Here is a 22,494-nt window from a genome sequence, read left to right as displayed (position 1 = left end):
TGCTTGTGCTGTGGCGATGCTCCAACAGGAGCGACTCGAGACGCGAGGAGGGCGTCTGTGGCTCGAGATCTACGACGTGTCCGTGGCCTTTCGTGCCTCAGGTCGCGATGCGAACGACGTGTCCCGTTGGTGTACGTTGATTGCGTGATCCTCACATTCCTGAGAGATTATTTCTTGGTTGGGGACGTTACCCCAACCGACCTGCCTCGTCATTGGATTAATCGGTGGTCCCGTCATGCGGACCCGGCACGAGAGACAGAGCAGGTAAAGGAGTGGGAGGGCGAGTGGAGGAGGTTGTCAAGAATAAAAGGAAGCCATTCCCGACACGCTTCGTCTCCTGCGTCTCGTCCTAATCATCATCCCTGCCTCGCAAGCCCTTCGGTCCCGTCTTCCGCTTCACCTTCCCTCAACCGCCTTAGGATGGCATCGTCGACGCTTCCGATCTCTCAATCACTACCCTTCTCCGCCCACCCTCGCGCTATCATCTCCGCCTTCCTCGGCAAGCACCCCCACCGCCTCCTTTGCCGCCCCCGCGGAGGTGCCGGCGGCTGGATGCCCCTGCGGACCATGGTCGTATCCGCCACCACGACCGAGACGCCGAAGAAGCGTCAGGCGGCTGGGGGAACCCGGGACCGTGGGTTCGTCGACGAGATGAGGGCTGTCGCGATGAAGCTGCACACCAGGGATCAAGCCAAGGAGGGGGAGAAAACCTCCGAATCGCCGCCCGTTAGCAAGTGGGAGCCTTCCGTCGAAGGGTACCTCCGGTTCTTGGTCGACAGCAAGCTCGTCTACGATACGCTTGAGACCATCGTCCAGAAGGCCGCCTATCCATCCTGTAAGTTCTACTCCTTTCTCTGATTAACTTCTCGATACACCTCCGATTGTGCTGCTCCTTTTCTTCTTATACAGAGAATTTAACGCAATCAGAGAGAAAAGGAAATGGCCCCTAATCTATGTGGGTAATTCTTTGCTGTTGTGATTATTGCCTCTCAAGTTAGCAGGAACTGACAAGGTTATCAAGTTCTTCGTATTGGTTCTGGTGTACCGATTTATTTGAGGAATATACGATTGAAATTGACTTTAGGATGAATCATATGCATATCATGTGGCCTAAATTTGGTAATAAAGTAATCGAACACTGTGTGGTCGAAATTCGTCATAGAATATGTTACACTTTGTGGTTTAAATTGGTCAGAAAAATGAATGAAAACTGTAGCTCCTTGTACCCTAACTTCGGATGATGCTCTCTCCACAAAGGATCATTGACTTGGATAGTGGACATCTGTGTACTTGTGTCATTCATTTGTCGAATGTACAGAGTTGGCAAAGAGGTGATGTGGTATTTTCCAGTGCATTATAGTACAGAGTACCCATGTAGTGGTGTATCTGTAATTATGGACATGGCTTCTGTCGTGGTGATGTGGTATTCTCCAGTGATAAAATACATGAAGAGCCACAACTAAAATACCTCTATTATACAAAACTGTATTTGCTAAAACATCCTAAGAGTCCTAGCAATGAGTCAGTAATGTTTATAGGTGTTGGATGTCTACATTTAATTGGATACTCTTGGAATGTGATGGAATCTACTTGGTCAATCATACAGATACTTCAAATACTGAGACAACCGAATAGTTATTTTATTCTGTTCAAATTAATTTTCAGATATGATAAATTGCTTCCAGGGGACAAGTGATAAGAGACCTATCGGTTGCTTGGTCTCTAAGTTCTCCTTGGATGGAAGGTCAGGTGATGATAAGGAAACTTTGATTGAACCATAGGTCATGGTAGTGCAAATATAAGACAACAGTTGAACACGCTAGGGATTGTTCATCATCTTGTTTGCATATGCTAAATTGGTGTCATTAACTGTTCAATTTGTTCCTACTGAACTTTAACTCTTTTTAAACGTTTACAACGTGGACATCCTGTTATTAGTTATTAGTCTCTGAAGGATTTAAATAAATCAGTGACTCCTGCATCTTATGGAAAATTGTGGTTTGAGTAAGAATTCCTTGGCATATAAAGAAGGATCACTTGGGAAATTCTTTTTCTGGAATGATCCCATTGTTCTTTATTATTATTATTATTAGTTTATTTAGTCATCTTAACTGTTGTCATCAATATCAATGTTCAGAAGTTCAGGAGAATTGGCACAATCTCAGATTGGTTGAGTTGGATCATGGTATTAGACTTTCAGATTGGCTTTAATTTGTTGGTGTTGGAGTCAACCTAATATTTTGTTATGGGCCAGATGGTTGATTCTTGTTAATCATAGATAAAGGTAGATTTTTTATTGGACTTTGTTGACTTATATCAATTCGGATATGGATCCCAGAAATGCATTGAAGTGCAGCGATTGACTAATCCTGCTAATCATAGTTGATCTATGGTTTGCTACAGGGTATTAATTGAAGTTGTTCAATAATCCCCAGTAGCAGTAATATGTTATGTTCCAACTAGTTGGGGTCGATTGTATGGATATTTTCCCATCAGCTCGAAGTTATGCAGTATTCTCACCCAATTCAGATTTAAGCAAAGGAGATTGGTCATGAAACTTAATAAGGTAGTTTGTACTAGGCAAATATACTTTATCATCTCAGCTAGGCCAATTCTGTCAGCAACAACCTTTGTTTCTACTGGACTAGTATGGAGCTGCTATTGGGACCCTAGATCAACTGTTTGGGCCTACTCAACCCTTGACTCAATTGAGTCGACCCCCAGCCTAACTGCTCGTGGCAAAGCATTTTACTACCCTATTTAATTCCAACTAGTACTCTTGCCGCAGAGAAGAACGGATCACTTTTATATGAACAAAAGGATTTCCTGAACCCTTTTTTCTGTTTAAATGACCAATTGACCTATATCTCCAAGTAAAAGTTATTTTAGGTATTATAAATTTAATATTTTTTCTCAAATTCAGTGATAAACATAATTGATAGTAGTCAACCTTAGTTTATTGAATGGACATTTAATATTTGGAGGGATGTATATGCAAAATTTAAATTTTTGGAAGGATATATATGTCAATATTCAAATATGCTATTTCCAAAATTTGAAAGGATATATATGTAAATCCCCCTTAAATTTTTTTAATGGAATGATGCGGTTGCTTATAATTCTTGAAATAAATGAATGCATTGATTTAAGTTATGTTAATCTTTAAATAATTGCAATATATGTAATAGTGAGTGGTTGGACCTTTGTCCTATTGAACTTACTATTTTTTTGCAGATGCTGAGTTCAGGAATACTGGCTTGGAAAGGTCGGAGAAATTAGCCAAAGACTTAGTGTGGTTCAAGGACCAAGGACATACCATCCCTGAACCCTCTTCTGTAGGTGCTTCTTATGCTAAGTATCTGGAGGAGCTATCGGAAAAGGATCCTCAAGCTTTCATCTGCCACTTCTACAATGTATATTTTGCTCATACTGCTGGTGGTCGAATGATTGGTAGAAAGGTACTTTTATTTAGTCCTCTTTTTTTCTTTCTTTCAAATGTGAAACTGTGCCATTCTTCTCAAGAGATGGTTTCGGAACTGCATTCTTAGCATAGACATCTAGGTGGGTTGGTATTAGCATTTTGAACTAAGGTTTGACTTCATTTTAGTCTTACACCCCTTTCACAATTTTATTCTTATATTTGATTACTCTGTCACCCGCAATCACAAGCTGTACAGGCTATCCAGCGCAGATATCACAAATTTCATATTAGTTTGGTGCAAACTCTCTACACTAAAAGTTTTTGGCAGCCAAGATTATTAATTTTCAGTTATGGAAATAATCATCAAGTAATTAAAATAGATTTTCCAGTTGATTTGGATTTCATTTCTCCCATAGGGTAATGCTTATTGAAGAACATCACGTCAGAGATTGGACAAAAGATCATACTGAGTTTAAAAAGTAGGTACACGAATAGATCTAAAAAATTGTCAGTTATTATTTTATTGGGATTAATGCTGAGATTTCTGCAATATTCCTTGAATGATGAAGTTAATTAAATAGTAAGATCAAGATACTTTCATGTTGGTTCATAAATCTGGCCTCAGATTCAATTATGACCCAGATTACACCTTGAAGCCAGTGTCGCATGTGTGCATGAGGCCTCTACTTTTTGAAGTACATGGGCATTAGACACACTAACGTTCAGGCATACCCTGTACTGTTATACTAGCATATATGCGAAAGAGTAAAGAATAGCTTGATAATGTGTATTGAGTAACCGATTGAAGTATTTCTGGTGTGGATTCACTTAGTTGGAATTGGTCTTTCACTGCACCCATTGATTCATTGATTTTTTATTTCTGTTCCATCTTAGGTAGCAGAGAAAATCTTGGACAACAAAGAGCTGGAGTTCTACGAGTGGGATGGTGATCTCTCCCAAATGTTGCAGAATGTCCGTGATAAGCTGAATAGAGTTGCTTCTGTACGACACTAAAATACTCTTGAATCTTTGTTATCTGAAAACTTTCTGCTACTTTTTATTGTCTTTTGAAGTTATTTGACAAAGCAGTCTGCAAAGCATGGGTTTAGTCCTGAGCTGTTTGTTCCCCACTTGTTGCAGAGCTGGTCCAGAGAAGAGAAGGATCATTGTTTGGAAGAGACCGAGAAATCATTCAAATATTCAGGATCAATACTCCGTCTTATACTATCCTAGCAGCTGAGGAAGGATTCATCAGCTTGCTAACTGTAAATATTCTTTCATCTCAGCTTTCCCATTGGGGAAAAACATGTTCAGTATGTTTATTCCTCTACATCGACTCTATGAATTGCACCTTATCTTTCCATTCTGTTTCCTTTCTATGACAAAAAGATGGTCAACTTATACGTTGCAGTTGGTTGATTGTATGGGAAGGTTGTTCTGTCCACCTCTTTGATAAAATATTTATCGCATCGATTTGGTCTCATGTTCTTTTCAAGCTACTTTTTTTCATCCCTGTTGTGCTCCGTGGAGGATAATGCCTTGCAAAGTGAACGAGGGAAGCCGATGGTTGTGAAAGTGGAGAACAAGTACGGCGTCAACAAGCATTGCAACGACGACCGTCTGGGGATGTGGTGGCCAGGATTTTAGGATGGGAGGCATTCACGGTGGTCCGGCCAGGAACCATGCTGACCAAGGTTGACGCCCACTAACTCCCACAGTCGTATCATACCAGCATTTTAGGTAATCTTAATTTGCCTCTGTCACCATTCCTTTTGTTTCTTTCGGAAAATAAATCTAATTGCTCTAAGAAAATAAATGATATGCAGCAAATTAATGCACAGTGAGACCATGAGATCTTTCAAGTGACAGAACAGTGAGCAACTCTACGAGTGTGTGGAGGGGATGTGTTGTTGACGATTGAGTTTGCTCGGCTTAATATTAACTCAAAAGGCGTAGGGATGTATAAGGAATCCTTCGATACTCGAGTTAGTTTGAAGGATTATAGGACTATGAGAGATTTTTAGAAAGAGGTCCGACCTTGAATTGACGTCGAGGGTCAATTTTTATATCTAATCGACTGAGGGGATCCTTTATAATGGCCTCAACATCCCCCCTTAGTATTTTGTTCACAAGGGCAACATGCCCGAATGACCTCCCGTAGATTGTTGTCCACAGGGCCCGATAGACCATAACCAACCCTACATCATTGTCCAATGAAGAGTGATTTGACCCTTTTTTTATATATAAGTGCCTCTAGGGTGATTAGTTAGCGGACGAAGATTGATTGTCAAAATATTCCTTATCATTTGTCCTCTCGCGAAGAAGTGCTTTGAGGCTTTTGCGAGAGGGGTTCGGAGAACGTTGTTTATTTCGTTCGATATGGGAGTGTTCGGGATCTCATCTTGTGGGTCGGGTTTTCTTGATTCAGGTGTCTCGGGTGCATTGGGCCTATGTTTCTACCGTAGCATATTTCTCTTGGTGCAGGTTGAGTTTTTCCTAACTCATAAGTCTCGGGCGCATTTGGTCATGTGTCTCCATCGTTTATCTTGGTACGGGTCGAGTTTTCCTGACTCACACACCTTAGGCGCTTTTAGCTTTGTGCCTTCGTTGTAACGAATTTATCTTGACGTGGGTTGGGGTTTCCTAACTTACACACCTTAGGTGCTTTTGGCTTTGCCACCTCCGTTGTAGCAGATTTATCTTGGTGTGGGGCAAGTTTTCCCGACCCACACACATCGAGCGTTTTTAGCTTTGCATCTCTATCATAGTAGATTTATCTTAGTACAAGTCAAGTTTTTTCGACTTATACACCTCAGGTACTTTTAGCCTTGCGTCTCCTCCATAGCGGATTTATCTTGGCGCGGGTTGAGTTTTCCTTACTCACGTCTCAGGTGTTTTTAGCTTTGTGCCTTTGTCATAACGGATTTATCTTGATGCGTGTTAGGTTTTCCTAACTCATATGTCTCGGGTGCTTTTAGCTTTGTACCTCCATTATATTAGATTTATTTTGGCACGGGTCGGGTTTTCCCAACTTATACGCCTCGAGCGCTTTTGGCTTTATGCCTTAACATAGAGGATTTATCTTAGCGTAAGTCGAGTTTTCCTAACTCACACCTCGAGCAGTTTTTGGCTTGGGGTATTGTCGTGATAGATTCTCATGTCCCTTCTTTGTCGTAGTGGATCTCGGGTCTTCCTGCTATGGCGAGCATCAAATCTCCTTTCTGTTGTGATGGATTTCTTGTCCTTTCCCCATCATAGTAGAGCTAAGATCTCCCCGTCATGGTGGGCTTCGAGTCATTTCTTTATCATAGTAGATTTCTTGTCCCTTTTTTGCCATAATAGATCTTTAGTCTTCCTACCATGGTGGGCTTCAAGTCTTCTCTCTATCATGATAGATTTCTTATCCCTTCTTTGATGTAATGGATCTTGGGTCTTGGTCATAACAGATTTTGAAGCCTTATTTTATTGTGATTGATTTTGTAACCCAGTCTATCATGGTGGATTTTAAGGCTCATTTTGCTATAGTAGATTTTGAGGCTCATTCTGTTGTAGCAGATTTTAAGGCTCATTTCCCTGTAACGAATCTTGAAACATCATTTCATCGTGGTAAACTTTGAGGCCTCTCTCATTATGGCATGCTTTGGGCTATCTCGCCATCGAGGCCTCTTAGAGTTTATCCTAAAGGAGACACTTGTATCGATCGTGGGAGAAGAAAGATTGATAGCTCTCCCTTAAATCCCTCACTCGCTAAGGCGCAAGATTCATTCTCAACATAAGCCTCTAGAGTCCAAATCCTTTGAGATCTCCAGAGCTCCTAGTCTTGCCCCCCATGGGATCTTCGAAGAGCATTCCTCGCATCATCTTGGAAGGGTGGGTCAGTTTTCGGTCCCTACTTCTCGGTGTTGATCTTGCTCTCCTGTGTCAAGTCAAGATATCTCTCCTTTCTCGCACTAGTTATTTCGGGTCTTCTAATTGTCAGTTCATCGAGATATCTAGGGGGGGTGCATTCACTTGCCTTAGTCTAAGGCAAGGGGGTCAGCTTTGATATGTAATCTATCAATGCTTGAGCCTTGATAATGGTCCTCATAACGTATTGAATGTCAAACTCACCCGGTTCTATCAATCACTTCAGTATCCACCCCGAGATATCAAATTGTGAGAGGACTAGTCTTAATGGTTGGTTGGTAATCACTCGTATCGAGTGCACTTGGAAATAAGGATGTAGCTTCTTTGCTACCAATACCAATGCGAACGACAATCTCTTGATGGGGAAGTGACACTCCTCGAGTCCACTTAGTATGTGCTGATGTAATATATGGGCCGTTGGACCCCTTGAGTAGTCCCCAAGTAGTATTGAGTTAATAACATGTTTGGTGATGATGATGTACAAACTTAGCACTTCACCTGTGATGGGAGGAGGAGAGTTGCGACAGCCATGCGAAGTGGTGCTTTAATCCTTCGAATGCCTCTTGACATGCTTCGGTCCACAAAAAATCCTTCAGGTTCTTTAATGTCTTGAAAAAAGTAGGCACTTATTACTAGACCAAGATAAATTGGTTGAGCGTTGTTAATCATGCCATCAATTATTGCACCTCCTTCATGGACATGTACCTTCTCGGGATTTGTATCTATTCTCCTCTAATGAATGATGAACCTGAGAAATTTTTTCAAACCGATTCTGAAGGCACACTTGGATGAGTTGAGGTGCATGTTGAATTTCTCAAGACCTAAAATGTCTCTACTAGATTTGTCAAGTATGAGTTAGCTATTCTACTTTTGACTATCATGTTGTCTACGTACTCCTCAACGTTCCTCCCAATTTGATGTTTGAACATCTTATTCACCATCCTTTAATATGTTGCCCTTGCATTTTTTAGTCCGAAAGACATGAACTTGTAACGTCTCGGTCGATAATGAAAGAAGTGTGTTTCCGATCCTGGGGTTCCATTCTAATCTGGTTATAACATGAGAATGCATCGCTTTGTTTTCTACGGAGACAAGTTAAACAGGAGTTAGGTTTTGATGATGCATTTAATTACAAGGCACAACCTTCCTTTTTATTGGTCTCCCTTTCTTGTTTCCTTTTTTATTTTCTTCTCCTCTCTTATCCTTATTAATCTAATATTGATAATAACTATATATAAATTGCATACTGACTTTGAACATCCACATCTATCAAAAAATAAGCAAAAAAAGAAAAATCTTGTCCACATACACGACCACCGTCGCAAAGCAGACGCCTCACCGATCAACGGTGGATATTCGTTGGCTCTTCCCAATCAACGGCTGATGTATATCGTCGCCTCCCTCGTCTTTCGCTTTCCCCGGTTTCACTTTCCCTTCCATTGCTATGGACACGGCACCCGCTACTTTTTGGCGAACCCCGCGTCACCCGGCCGGTGACCACACCGGCACACCGTAGTCATCCTCCGCTTGACGCGGACACCGGAGAACCATCGATCCAATCTCTCCCGTCCATCGCGATCCGGTCGAGAGTTCGGTCACCCCACGCCACACGTGATCTCCAACGTCTCCTTCTAATCATACGTAACTGACAGAGAGGCGGCCAACCGACGGACAACTGCGCCGCCCCCCCCGACATGGAGACGAAGTCACCCCCACCGCCGTCGCAGCAGCAGCGGCGACGGAAGTGGGTGGTGCCGCTTCTCGCCTCTTTCTTCTTGTCGTCCCTCGTCATCTCCGCTTTTGTCTTCTCCTCCTCGTCCTCTTCGTCCGCCTTCGCTTCCGCGTCCTTGTCCCGCCAGGCCCTCCTCCTCCTCTCCTTCTCCCAGATCTCCCCCGCCAGCGGCGAGCCCCTGTTCGTGGAGTCGAAGCTCCACCACCCTCCGCCGACGCCCGCTGCCGCCTCGGATCGGCCGGTACGCGGCCTCGCCTATCTCATCTCCGGCTCCGCTGGCGATGGCGGCAGCCTGCGGCGGACCCTCCGCGCGCTCTACCACCCGGCCAACCAGTACGTTCTCCACCTCGATCTGGAGGCCCCCGCGGCGGAACGCCTCGAGCTCGCCACCGCCGTCCGGGACGATCCCGTCTATGCTCGTTTCGGCAACGTGAGGGTCGTCGCCCGAGCTAACCTGGTCACCTACCGCGGCCCTACCATGGTCGCCAACACACTCCACGCCGCCTCCATCCTCCTTAAGGAGGGCGGCGATTGGGACTGGTTCATCAACCTCAGCGCCTCCGATTACCCTCTCGTGACCCAGGATGGTGAGATTTGTAGTGTTGGTGTTGGATTTGGTTGTGCTTGCTTTTGGGGTTTTAACTGGGGGTCCTGAATTGGTTTCGTTCCCCCTCCCTGGAATATGAAATGAATTCTTCAGTATCAGTGCTGGTTAGGTATTGCCTAAAATATTTGATTAACTGCTCTTAGTTCACATTCCCCTGTTTGATAGATGTTATCAGGGGTAGGTAGCACCCATCTGCATGTTCTCTGGATAGTTCTTCCTCGGGCTTGCAAACAACTACAAAAATGATCTGCCATTCTTGCTTGCTTTGTTTATTTCTCCATTTTAGGAGTAAGCATTCTTTTTTGGATCCAACTCTGCAGTCCACATCTTATCGTGAGAACCAAACAAACGTGCACCAAATTCTGGGTTAATTATAAATTATTCCCTGTAATTAGCTACCTTTAGTATTCCGGTCCTTACATTTTCAAAAGTTATGTTGGTTCCTTATACCTACGAAAGTAAAATATTTAACCTCATTTCTCTTCATGCCATCGACTCTGTTGACAGAAATACCACACGTGCTCAGTGGTAAATCTTGTGGTATTTTCATCAGCAGAGTCGACGACGTGAGGAGAAACGAGGTTAAATATTTCACTTTCATAAATATAGAAATCCCAATGTTACTTTTGAAACTATATGGACTGAGATACTAAAGGTAGCTAATTACAGGAGGTAATCTATAATTCACCCTCAAATTCTATAATTTTAGGTGTATATACATAGATCATTTTTATTGCTTTTAGCATCCATAATCTTTCATTCTTTATTACCCATCTTCTTAATTGCTCATCAATTGTGGGACTTGGTTTTACTGATTCTTTTTTCTCCTATATAATTGTTGGTCATTTATATTGATGATTTGCTTGCTTACTGTTTGGTCATCTATCTAATTGTTGGTCTCCTTGTTGGGCAGATCTACTTTACACACTGTCAAGTTTGCCTAGACAGCTGAACTTTATTGAACATACCAGTGACATCGGATGGAAGGAGTACGTGAGATATGTAGATTCATAATTTGAGATCATTGTCTGATTGCTTTGTGATTAGACTGGTTTCACCAATGTACTTCTGACAGAGTGATTGTATTGTCTATGTGCAGGTATCACAGGGCTAAGCCTTTAATTATAGACCCTGGACTTTATAGCTTGCAGAAGACGGATGTTTTTTGGGTTACTGAGAAAAGGAGTCTTCCCACTGCATTCAAGCTCTTTACAGGTGCTAGTCGAAGTCCAAACCCTTTTGTATTAGGGTAACATGCTATATACTATATAGTATGCACACCTTTAATTGTGTGAATCACTCATTTCATTGGTAATGAGGACGGCCTCAGTTGGTTGGGATTATTGAATGGTATTGATTGACTGGTTTCAGCCAGATGACTCTAATTTTTGGGCATTTAGAAATTGATAGCAGAGTCAAATTTAGTTTGTAATTCCTTCAAAATAGTGTTAGGACCTAGGAACTATGTAAACACATCGTGAGCCTAAAAGCTGTACATGATCACTGCAAACATACAAAAGATGCTGGAGAAGGATTTTGAAACCATGTGGGTTGGATATCAATGACTAGCTAGCCATTCTACAGAAGTTGCCTACTCGTCTACATTAGTGTCTGATTCAATTTAAAGGCTACACTGCTTACTCTTCATCTCATCAACGTAAAAAGCTATGGTAAGAATGGAAACCAAATCATTGTTAGCTACACGTATTGCCTATTATTATGTTTCTTAAACTCATTGTTGCAGAGAAAATAGGAGAGATAACTTGATTTCCCAAAATTTCCTCACAATTTCTAATATATAGTATGACAAGTCTAAAAGTATGCATGGGAGTTTACATTTCTGAGATTCTCATATAGATGCAACTTGTTGGTTTACCATGTGCTGTCTGCAGCCTCATTTGTGTATATGGTCATATTTCTGCATCTCACAAGGTCTATGTGGCATCATATTTGTTGCTGCTTATATTCTGGACAAACATGAAAGTGCAGCTGCATAAATGGCACATATACCTCTATGTCACTGCACAAGTATGAAAATGTGATTTTTTTTATGTGGTTATTTTTCTTTCTTGATTGTTATCCCTTATATTATATACTAATAAAACATAGTTGATGATACTGCAACCTTAATCACATACAATTGTACATTATTATTCTAACTTAACACTAAAATATCCTCACAAAGTGTATAATTACTGTCCCTTAAGTTCTTGATCTGGCTGTAGCTTAGTTTATCTATTTAATTTTTTAACATAGTCTTGTTTCTGTTTGATTATGTTTTATTGAAAATATTCTAATATGAATCCACAAGTGTGTTATATCTTTACTGCCCACAAACCAAGGCAACTTTAGAGAATTGCCAGAAAATTAAGAGCAAAAATCAATTGCCTATATAGATGAATCTGTGTGTATGGGAAACAAGGAAAAGATGGAGAGAGTAGATTTACTTGCAATTTGATCCGAAAGGTTGAGGTCTTATATTATAACTGTATCTGGCTTACGGCTACCTACATGTCCCTCATTCCTGCTTCTAGCCTGTTCTCATCTTCTCCTCTTGCCAATCATTATTACAGTTGTTCTTCTACAGGATGATGTTGCCTTTCATAGCAAGCTTCTAATTGTATTTGATGATTGTGTAGCTTATTCTGTGTGCATATTAGATTTTGATCAAGGATGGATAATATAGTCAAAGGAAAATGATTTCTATATGGTTTCAGAAATTAGGATTTAATAAGTGATCCATGAGTCTGAACCAAGTGCTTTCTGTTGGATTATGGGATATCTTTTCTTTTCATCTCTTTTGACTTCTCCTAGTTGCATTTGCACTTTGCATTATGCAAGTGTTTAGTTTAATCATTAGTCGTTATGTATGATGTATGATACTTAAGATCCAGCTTCTCTCATATTGAAAAATATTGCTAGGCCACCAATATTGACTTGCTACTTATTTGATAGCCTAAAGAAGTTGAATATGCCATTTAACATGTTGGAACGTCTGTATATTCATTGAACTTATATCAACGAAGTTCAATAATACATTAATTCATGAGAAAGAATGATGAAAGCCTTTTCATTTGTTGATGTATAAAGTTTAAGTTAGATATATCTTACTAGTGCAAGTGAGTGTTTATGTGGTTAAGAAACAATGTAGGTTGAAAATGAGAAAGCTAGCAACTGAAGTGAGCAGACACGTGGTAGTTAATGTACTGAAGCAGAATTCATTTGTAATTCCTAACATGCTGTAATTACCATGATCTGCATCTCTTTTCCAATAAGAACCATAGTCTGTATGTTATTTTACTCATTACTAGTTAGTGGCTGAATAGCAGAAAGCATAATTTCCTCATATGCAGAGCCGGCACATGCTGGTATGGAATTGCATATTGTGGGAGTTTGAACAACTTGAATATGTAAGAAAGTTATGACTGATTTACTTTCATGTTCATATATAATATATGGAAGTTAATTCTGCACATATAGCTTCAAGAAGAGGTGATTTTTATATGCCTATATTGGTCTTAAGGCTCAGTTTAGGTTTACCTAATTTCATATGATTATTTTTGTTATCTTCATTATGTAGGATATGTAAGTGCTACATGAAGCATAATTATAATGATGAGAAGCTCATTTGAGAAGTGATACTTTAGCAGAAAATGATAAATGATTTATAAGTTGTTAAAAGTAGAAAAAAAAGGAATATAGACAATAGATTTTTGTGCCTATATGTGTGTGTGTGTATAAATTTTTGAGGTCTTGAGACTTCATCCTTAAATTCGAGAAACTTTTGATTGGAGGATTGTATCTTATAAGGGGTTTGAAGAAAATCTTAGTTGAAAGTTTCAATTTTTGAAGTCTTTCCTTGCCGAACAAGGGGGCCACCCTGACAGAGTTCGATTTGGGATGTGGGAGTGCAATCGTGTGGGGTTTTGAATGTGTTCAAGCCTGTTCAACAAAATGTTGTTCTGTGGATAAGATGGAGATTTTTGCAGTCATGATATATGACAGAAGTACGTAAAAGCAAATATCTCTTCGAGGAAAAAAGATACTCTTTGAGGTTTTGAAACTTTGTTATTCTCAATTTTGGGAAAATAGATATGGGGCATTGGGTGAAACCCTAGGTGGAAGTTTTCAGCTTTCAAAGAAGTCTGGGCCTACCATTAGAATTTGAGTTGGAACATGGTAGCGCAGCTGTATGGTTTTCATGTGTTCAAGCCTGTTCGACTATTTGTTGATCTATGAGTGGTGGATAAGATGGAGATTCAAATATGAGTTGGAACATGGAAGCGTGTGCATATGGTGCCCATATGCTCAAGCCTATTCAACTATGTTTTGATCAGTGGATAAGATGGAGATTTGGAAGTTGTGTACAAATGCTATAGAACTTTGTGCCTTAAAAACATGAACAGTAACCATTTCCGTATGTAGTTTCGTATAAATTCCTAAGGCTGTATCTCAGTTGCTGTCATTCCATAAAGACAATATGCTTGATACCACCTAGTGGAAATATTTACCTCATGTATCTTTTTAAAGGATGTCATCCCAAAGGAGGTTTCATGTACAGTGTTCTATATCAAACAAGAAAATGTGATTATTTCAACTCATCTTTAGTTCATGTTCAGCTTTTAATGCCTGATCTCTTTTCCAAGTTTAATAAAGCATCTATCTGTTTGTGGCTTATGAAATATTGCACTAATTCAGGTGTTGTTACATATTTAATGTACTGAATCCGCTTAAGTATATGTCTCTCGCAGAAAGAAAATAAACTATGGATGTCAAGTATAAAAGCAGCATCCATTGGGTTCATTCTTTGTTGTGATGTGATGTTTCTGTGAGTACTTGAAACTTTGACATGTTCGGAGCTGAACCCAGTGTTGTGTTGGAAAATATTGCAATATGTTTATGGCTTAAATGAAATGTCTTTTTAACAGAGAACATATGTTGATGACATAATATAACTATTATGGATATACATATAGTTGTAGCGTTAATGGTTGATTTCTTAACAGGATCTGCTTGGATGATGCTCTCTCACCAGTTCATGGAATTCTGTTTATGGGGGTGGGACAACCTTCCAAGGACAGTTCTAATGTATTACGCAAACTTTCTGTCATCCCCCGAGGGGTACTTCCACACAGTTATCTGCAATGCCCCTGAGTTCCGCAACACCACTGTCAACCATGACCTTCATTTTATATCCTGGGACAACCCTCCAAAGCAGCATCCTCACTTTCTCACCCTAAGTGATTTCCCGAGGCTAGTCAGCAGCAACACCCCATTTGCACGGAAGTTTGGCAGAGATGACCCAGTGCTTGACAAGATTGACAAGGAGCTCTTGGGCCGTCATCCCGATGGCTTTGTGCCTAGTGCGTGGTTTGATGCACTGAAGTCGAATACTACTATCAATGATCTACAGTATACAGTGAGGAGTGTCTCTGACCTCAGGCCTGGGCCAGGTGCTGAGAGGCTTAAAACCCTAATTACAGGGCTGCTTTCGGCAGATGGTTTTGACGAGAAACACTGCATTTGATATGGACTGTTTGTCAGCCGATTCAGATTCCTTTTCCCCAAAACATTCTGTGTCGAGCTGTGGTTCCCTGTCCTCGACTCAAAGCAGTGAAAAGGTGCAAGAGACAGATCGGGCTTCCTATATGGTCATAATCTGGGAAGGTATGAAATCTCTGCAAATAATGGTCCATTAGTTGCTTCCTGTTAGAGTTGTACAATTTGGTAGGTAAAGCAGCAGGTTAAACTCCCTCCCCGGGGTATATCATAAGTTGTACTGTGGCATCACGATTCCTTATTCCTTATATCCAATAGCACCTTTAGATTGAGTGTATCAGTGATCCATCTATGTTTATTTATTTATATTCTGAAGTTTTTGCATTAAGAAACTCAGATTGTCTTTGTAATGATTGACAAAGGTCATCCCTTATTGATTTTTTCCCTTGAGACTTGCATATAATTAGTAATGGCCATATATTTTTCTAGCTAAATTGAATAAGCTGACGTCTATAATGACATCTGCAACAAAATGATATATTGTTTTTATATAGTACTTGTAACATTTAGCATAGAGAATGTGAAAAAAAAAGAAGAAGCTATTTTACCCTAAATTATCTTAGTATTTTGATGAATTTTTATATGTTAGATTACTCATACTCTTCCTACTATTCTTATAAGACATTTAGCTCAATGGATTGTAGATAAAACATTGTGGAAATTGGCTTAGTCAATGAAGAGGGATATCATTGGAAAATAAATTTGGAATGGAGAAATGTCGTAAGTATACTCAAAATGCAGATGTATAGTGCTTGTATATCAGTGTATTTGAGTCTTCTCAATAATCTAAAGTACACAAATTTACTTTTAGGCCTTCATCCTTTTTACCTATGACATCATTACCTATTCAAGACATATTTGATGTTATTCAAATTTTACAATCAACACATAAATATAACATTAAGATTAATAATAAAAGATGCCTATTACATAAGATGGTCAATCTATAGAATAAATCAAAGCTTCAACTTCAGCAGGTTAAAGCCCCAAAAGGGATGAGTTTTTCTTGAAATGGAGGTTCCCAGTAGATGTTGGCTGAGGGTATGATTTGTGTCAGGACTCTTCATAATCCTATAAGAAGGAATTAGGGCTTACAGGTTAAGTTATTGGAGTAAATTCACTTTCTTCCTCTCTTCATAAGTTCTTTCCAGTACAGGAACATGTAGAATTCCACCTTGTGACAGTTTGCATCATTAAGAATCTTTTGATGAACTTGTTCATGACCATTGGCCCCCATATCCATGTCTGATATATGATAATAATAATAGCAGTATAATGTTGTGTTTTCAGATGCATGCTTCAGTGATAAGTTTTTGGACTCCACAGCATTTCATTTCTTGCAATGGAAGCTTGTTGGATTCTCCAATAAGTTGTGCTTGTCTAACAACACCACATAATGCTGGTGTTGTTGCTGCAGTTGGAAGGGACTTTCCATGTTAGAGAAGTGCTCATCTCATTGAACAAGAGGCTTCACTTGTCACTGTAGTGAGGGTTCCAATGTGCTGGTGGGGGATCTTGATTCCCTTACCTTTGCTGCATCCATTTCCTTCCAGGAACTAGCAAAGCCAGCCAATGGAACCTTTCACTTTGTAGAATACAATGCTGTTATGTTGAGGTAGTCTCTTTTGGATGATGTTTTTGACCCCACTATTTTTAGCCTCTGGGTTACAATTTAGATGAGATGATCCATTGCATTCAACTAAACAGTACATAACTCAGCAGTCATTGCTACAGCATTATGAGAAAGAAGTCTGCATAAAAGGCATCTTGAATGTTCCTAAATAGAAACTTTGGGGATAACACTGTTTTTCTCTGGATGTGTTGTGCCTCTCTGATTTGTAGTTATTGTTTTTGCACTAAACATTATCTGGAATCTTATTCAGATGTCACTCCAAATTTGTCCCTGAATTGTCACAGTTTGAGGAAGATTAAACATGGAACCAAACTGCCACTTGGACAATTCTGTACTGCTGTTTTGGGTTAAAAGCAATAAAGCTATCTTAGTCAACATTCACATTCACAAACTATACCCGAGAGAGAGAGAGAGAGAGAGAGTGCATGATTGGATTTTGCAACATTCTGCAACATCCCAAGTGACTGTACTCCACAAAGATCTGACATTATTATGGAGTAGGTGAAAGACACTGATTTAGATTTCTTGCAGATTTTTTGAAGATTAGATTCCTTGCAAACATACACTATCCACTAATAAGTCACAAGCTAGGCATGACTTATCTCTAGTCTGTACTCATGTCTGCCATTTCTGACACTTCTTTTCCCCTCTCTCTTCATTGATGTTGGGTTTCTTGTAACATAATATTCAGATATTATTAATCTCATTTCAGTGGATTGTTTAGTGTATCACATCATTTGTAAATTCTATCATCTCTTTGTGTGTGATTTATTTCTGATTTGATGAGCACATTATTGTATCATGATCTTAGTACTCCATCTATTTATGTGGCATAGTCCAATTGTATTAGATTTTTTAATATAATTTTAGTAATACTAAGTGAAAACTAAGAATATAATTAGGATACATGAAATAAGAGGATAGCTGATGCCAAAAGATCAACTTTTAACACCTCACTCTGAAATAATAGGTTGTGTGGGGAATGCAACTCCCACTCAACTTTGGCAATTCAAAAGCTTTGACATTGGTTGCAGCCCAGTTTAAGATTTTTTCTGATCTGCCACATGTCAAACACTTCATCATACGTCTTTTCCACTGATGTTGGGTGCTGTGGTCCTCAGAAATAGAAGATGATGGGTTCCAAAAACCTATCTGATAAGGATGCTGAAACATGCTAAGTTTCTTCACCATCAAGAGTGCCATAGTGAACTAAAGCAGTGGAGACTGCAGTCTCAGACAATAATATCTTTTGAATGATTTGCTTGAAACTCCTAATGCAGGAACCAACAAACACAATAAGCTTTTGCTACTATGTCTTGTACTTTGATTCCTAAATCCTCCTAGGGAAAAGGATTCTATTGTTCTATGAGAAAACATTTTCTTATTCATGCTTCTGATTGTTTTTAGATTGACCAATGCCAAACACAACATAAGGAAAAAGAGAAGTGAAGGAAAACAATTTGCATTGACCTAACTGTACTTTTTACTGGTTTTGCCATTCAGTTGTTGAGACTGCAAAATCATCCCCAACCTTTTGTGACTGTTCTAATCTTATTGTATCAACTGACTGCTGATTATTTTATTTCATCTTTAGGGAAATGTTTGCTTTCATTTATTTTATCTCTTTATTTTGTATCTATACTAAACTATGGCCAGTAATAAGGGCCTGTGGAAGAGGTTTTGACCTAAAGAACCTGAGTAGCAATGTGGAAGAAAGCAAGAAGCACTAATCAATGACCTTCTGATGTGAAAGACTTCTCCTACAACGCAACATTTCATAAGATCTCTGTTGTTTGAGGTTGGCTACACAAATCAAAAGTAAGAAATCTCTTTTTGTTGTCTCTAGTAAAGTTTCCTCAATTTGAGTCTTCTTAACCTAATCTACTGATACTATAGATCTTCTCTGAATATATTCATATTATTCTATAATCTTTCTTTTATCTTCTACATGGATTTGTATGCGAATGAAAAATATTTCTTACACTATTGTATCTACTATATGTACACATTTATTAAATGGTTTTCCTTATCCTTCTATTTGTGGTTTGAGGACCCTAATCTAGAGATGTAAACAATTACAGTATTTTAATGTCAGATTCAGTGTTTTATCAAAGAAAGCCCTTTTTTTATTGTATTTTAGTTTTTCTTGGAGAGTAGATAGATTTCATTCAATGGATTAAACTGCATCACTTAGTGGAGTTTGTAAGGAACCATAACAAGCAGATCCATCAAGCATCACATGAAGTAGCATGCATTCTGTCAGCAATAAAACCTGCCTTTGTTTGAGCACATTTCCATTCTTTAGATTCTTCACTTCATTTCCAATCTGCTTTGCTCAATGTAGAAGAAGAAGACAGAAAAGCTCCCAATAGTGCAAGGAACTAGCAGCAATATCTTAGCACTTGTCTTCTGCAGGTGAATTCTTGGCTGCACTTGCCATCTCCAACCCATCTCCAGCGTTCTCTGGTTTGATCCATGTCGCGCAGTAAAGAAAAGCTGCCAAGTTTAGAGCGCTTAGTGCGGCCAGAAGGCCATAGAAGTAATCCAGCCTCCCATGGTTGATGTTGTCAGCCAGCCATCCCTGCCCGCTCTCGCCGCCCGTCACACTCTTCACGATGGAGACGATGAAGCTGCTAAGGAAGAAGCCGAGTGACAGCGTGGTCAGGAAGAGGCCGGTGCTCATCGTCTTCATCCCCTTCGGTGACCGTGTGATGAAGAAATCGAGCTGCCCGGTGTATATCAACGCCTCCCCCGAGCCCACGAGAAAGAACTGCGGTACCAACGTGAAGACGCTGATGGGCAGCGCCGCGCCTCTGGGAGCAGCAGCCTTGCCTGCTTCCCGAGCCACCGAGAGCCTCTTCACCTCCGTGAGCGCCGCCGACGCCATGGCCATGATGGATAAGGTTAGCCCGAGACCGATCCTTTGCAGGTTGGTGAAGCCTGTCGTCCAAACCCGCATTACAGCTAATCTGTTAACGTTCATGGAATCAAAGCGAGCGTTGCAGCTTACCTTGTTTGCCCTTCCATTTCTTCATGGCAGGCATGATGACTCTGTCATAGATCGCTAGGGTGATCAAGATGGCACTGACGAAGAAGACGTTCAGTGACCCTGCTGGAATCCCGAAGCTACCGACGGATCTGTCCATGGTCGTCGCTTGTTCTACAGAAAATGTCATCATCTGAGCATATATGGTCCAGAACATGATCGTCGTGGCCCATACGGGTAGCAGCTGGATCATCATCTTCACCTCCTCAACTCTTGTTACCGAGCAAAGTCTCCAAGGGTTCATAGTTGAGGTCTCGCCATGGAATTCCTCGCCGATCGCAGCCTTGTCGAGGAAACTATACATCACAAGAATGTCATTACTGTGGAGGATGTTGCAACGCGAAGATGGATGAGTGATTCTCACCGGAATTTATCTGTGTGTTGGATTCTGGAGGCCTCAGGGAAGTCTTCGAACAAGAAGGCAGGGTTTGCAGGGTGCTTGAGCTGCCTCTTCCTGAAGGCAGCAACGAGCACTTGGAGAATGTGAACGATGGGGCTCCCCGAGCGCTTCTTGAATCGGTATCTCCTTGTGCCGGACAAGAACAGCACTACGGCAAGAAGCATGGAGATGCAACAGATGCCGTAGGACCAACTTCGCCCCACCTCGTCTTGGATGTAGACCAGAACGGTTACCGCAAACAGGCTGCCGGTGCTGATGAAGAAGAAGAACCTGTTGAAGAAGTACGCCATCTGACTCTTCTCCTTCTCGTCCTTCTCGTCGAACTGGTCGGTGCCGAAGCCTGAAACGCTCGATTTGAGCCCGCCGGTCCCCAGTGCGATCAAGTACAAGCTCAAGTACAGGAGGCCGATCTGGAAGCCATTTGCTCGGTGGCATTTGCTTGCACCCGAAGAGCTACCGCAAGGTGGTGGCCGAAGCTGAGGCAATTTTGTCACCACAGTGAGCATCCCTGTTCCCTGCATGCATCATCCACGTAAAACTAGAAACACGCATCGGCCAAAATGCTTCAGCTAAAAGCATGAGCAGCCATGAGAGAGGGATAATTAGACTCACAAATGCTTGGACCGCAGAGAAGATGGCGACGGTGAGGTATCGGCCTAAGTAGGCATCAGCGAGGAATCCTCCAAGCAAGCATAGAAGAAAAGATGTGCCCATGAAGTCGGACACGACGTTTGCAGATTCTGCACTTGGAAGATGCATGGTGCCACTCAAGTATGTCACCAGGTTGACTCCAATCCCCAGAGTGGATAGCCTTTCGCATATTTCAATCACTGCAACAATGACCAAACATTCAAAGTCAAAGAATTAGTCAATGCTTGGCCTGCTCAAGTTCAAGATACAGCAGCACCATCTCTAATTCATTCAGCATGCATGGGAGACAGACCTAGGATGAGCATAGCAGGTATCCAACCACCAGTCTTAGTCCTGTCTGCCGGTGATCCCTTGTAATCCACTGCATCCGCCACAGACCAACTCATCTTCCCTTCCTAGAAATGGTTTCAGGGCAGATAATTAAGAGTAAGCGAAAGTACACACAGTAAAAGACTGCAGATCAAGAGACCAGCCCACCATGTGGACCTCTGTCAAGTCTCAGCAATGTCGAAGGGCTTCGAGAGTCACAGAAGGTAGAGTGGAGATCTCTCTTTGTGTTGCAGCTCCCATGGCAGATGGCCTGCCGTTTTATAGACGCGCAAGATTTGAAGCCTTCCCTTATACCGTACAAGGAATCTCGTAACATGCCTTGCCATGGCACGAACTCTACTGCAGATTTGTGTGGAGGAGGGGGTGTTTGACGGTGTAGTGATCCACAATACTGTCTCACTGAAGTGCTTTTGCTACCCCACGTCCGAAAGCTACCTTCTCAAGCTGCTGCTGCTGCTGCTGCTGCTAATATGAGGAGCCATCTCTTCCACATCTGCTAATGTCGAATTGAATTGATTATGCACAGAGAGATCAACAAAAAGGAGCCAAACACTTTCATAATGCCGTATGAGAAACAGGTTATGATCCATGCAGAGAATCCACCCAAACTCTGTGATCATCTACTGGTGTAGGGTGGAGCAGGGATACAGCTCGATTGAAATATTCCCTCAGCACTTGGGTGTTCCTGATATAATTCATTGCCGTGGTCCAAACATGATGACGCCCTACATTCACATCAAGATAAGAACTAGACAATCCCTACCATGAAGAGAGAGATAGAGAGAGAGAGAGAGAGAGAGAGAGGAGATGATAAAAGTCACAGCAATCAGTGGCCTCGTGTGCATCTCAAGAAGCGTGCCACCATGATGGATGATCATACATACATGAACAACATGCCCTTGATTAAGGTAGACAGTGGCCTTACACACAGTGGTCATATGTCCATAATGGAGCAAAGTCAATGACATGATTTGATGCCGACACCAACGAAACCGAGGAAGAAGATGCATACCTGGTCAGAGAGTATAACTACGAGCTAATACATGTCCACTGCTAGTTCATCATTGGACCAACATCGACCAAGACTTTGCATGGGAAGCTGCCAAACCTTGCACAGTCGACAACGACGTTGCTTTCTTTTTCCTGTTTGCATGTTTTTTTTATTGGGTTCTTTGAGATAACGAGAGAGACCGAAAAAAGAATAATTCG

The 22,494-nt window shown here is 41.1% G+C and overlaps 3 protein-coding genes across 7 annotated transcripts; 2 read left to right on the top strand and 1 right to left on the bottom strand.

Moving 5' to 3' along the window:
* Window positions 1-327: 327 nt before the first annotated feature.
* On the top strand, window positions 328-4,904 carry LOC135675820 (heme oxygenase 1, chloroplastic-like). Its single transcript, XM_065186378.1, has 4 exons — window positions 328-835; window positions 3,235-3,458; window positions 4,316-4,423; window positions 4,562-4,904. Exons 1-4 carry the CDS (start codon window positions 421-423, stop codon window positions 4,652-4,654), a joined length of 840 nt encoding a protein of 279 aa, XP_065042450.1. The 5' UTR covers window positions 328-420; the 3' UTR covers window positions 4,655-4,904.
* Window positions 4,905-8,560: 3,656 nt separating this feature from the next.
* On the top strand, window positions 8,561-21,701 carry LOC135581937 (beta-glucuronosyltransferase GlcAT14B-like). 5 transcript variants are annotated; one of them, XR_010514020.1, is made up of 7 exons: window positions 8,686-9,646; window positions 10,580-10,655; window positions 10,766-10,881; window positions 14,673-15,333; window positions 18,522-18,676; window positions 19,274-19,787; window positions 19,899-21,701. XR_010514020.1 is itself a non-coding variant. In XM_065186377.1 (4 exons), the coding sequence occupies exons 1-4, from the start codon at window positions 9,022-9,024 to the stop codon at window positions 15,191-15,193; spliced, it is 1,338 nt and encodes a 445-aa protein (XP_065042449.1). In that variant the 5' UTR covers window positions 8,561-9,021; the 3' UTR covers window positions 15,194-15,540. The 5 variants fall into 5 exon arrangements, 1 of the variants encoding a protein (XP_065042449.1); XR_010514019.1 differs by having other exon boundaries at window positions 18,515-18,676; window positions 19,274-19,761; XR_010514018.1 differs by having other exon boundaries at window positions 18,515-18,676.
* LOC135675819 (protein NRT1/ PTR FAMILY 6.2-like) lies at window positions 19,083-21,554 on the bottom strand. Its single transcript, XM_065186376.1, has 6 exons — window positions 21,433-21,554; window positions 21,248-21,350; window positions 20,917-21,134; window positions 20,269-20,819; window positions 19,869-20,200; window positions 19,083-19,798 (listed from the first exon to the last, which is right to left on the bottom strand). Exons 1-6 carry the CDS (start codon window positions 21,433-21,435, stop codon window positions 19,254-19,256), a joined length of 1,752 nt encoding a protein of 583 aa, XP_065042448.1. The 5' UTR covers window positions 21,436-21,554; the 3' UTR covers window positions 19,083-19,253.
* Window positions 21,702-22,494: the final 793 nt, after the last annotated feature.

This window comes from Musa acuminata, chromosome BXJ1-6, assembly GCF_036884655.1.
Source record: "Musa acuminata AAA Group cultivar baxijiao chromosome BXJ1-6, Cavendish_Baxijiao_AAA, whole genome shotgun sequence".
Taxonomy (NCBI): domain Eukaryota; kingdom Viridiplantae; phylum Streptophyta; class Magnoliopsida; order Zingiberales; family Musaceae; genus Musa; species Musa acuminata.
This window is presented reverse-complemented; position numbering and strand designations above follow the sequence as displayed.

What these genes read in the sequence shown, in the direction of transcription:
- LOC135675820 (XM_065186378.1), top strand. Translation starts at nt 421, where the DNA reads ATGGCATCGTCGACGCTTCCGATCTCTCAATCACTACCCTTCTCCGCC. An exon ending in GAAGGCCGCCTATCCATCCT is followed by an intron (nt 836 to 3,234) that starts GTAAGTTCTACT and finishes ATTTTTTTGCAG; the next exon opens with ATGCTGAGTTCAGGAATACT. An exon ending in AGCTGAATAGAGTTGCTTCT is followed by an intron (nt 4,424 to 4,561) that starts GTACGACACTAA and finishes CACTTGTTGCAG; the next exon opens with AGCTGGTCCAGAGAAGAGAA.
- LOC135581937 (XM_065186377.1), top strand. Translation starts at nt 9,022, where the DNA reads ATGGAGACGAAGTCACCCCCACCGCCGTCGCAGCAGCAGCGGCGACGG. An exon ending in CCCTCTCGTGACCCAGGATG is followed by an intron (nt 9,647 to 10,579) that starts GTGAGATTTGTA and finishes CTTGTTGGGCAG; the next exon opens with ATCTACTTTACACACTGTCA. An exon ending in AGTGACATCGGATGGAAGGA is followed by an intron (nt 10,656 to 10,765) that starts GTACGTGAGATA and finishes GTCTATGTGCAG; the next exon opens with GTATCACAGGGCTAAGCCTT.
- LOC135675819 (XM_065186376.1), bottom strand. An exon ending in ACCTGCTATGCTCATCCTAG is followed by an intron (nt 21,135 to 21,247) that starts GTCTGTCTCCCA and finishes TCATTGTTGCAG; the next exon opens with TGATTGAAATATGCGAAAGG. An exon ending in TCTCTGCGGTCCAAGCATTT is followed by an intron (nt 20,820 to 20,916) that starts GTGAGTCTAATT and finishes TGATGCATGCAG; the next exon opens with GGAACAGGGATGCTCACTGT.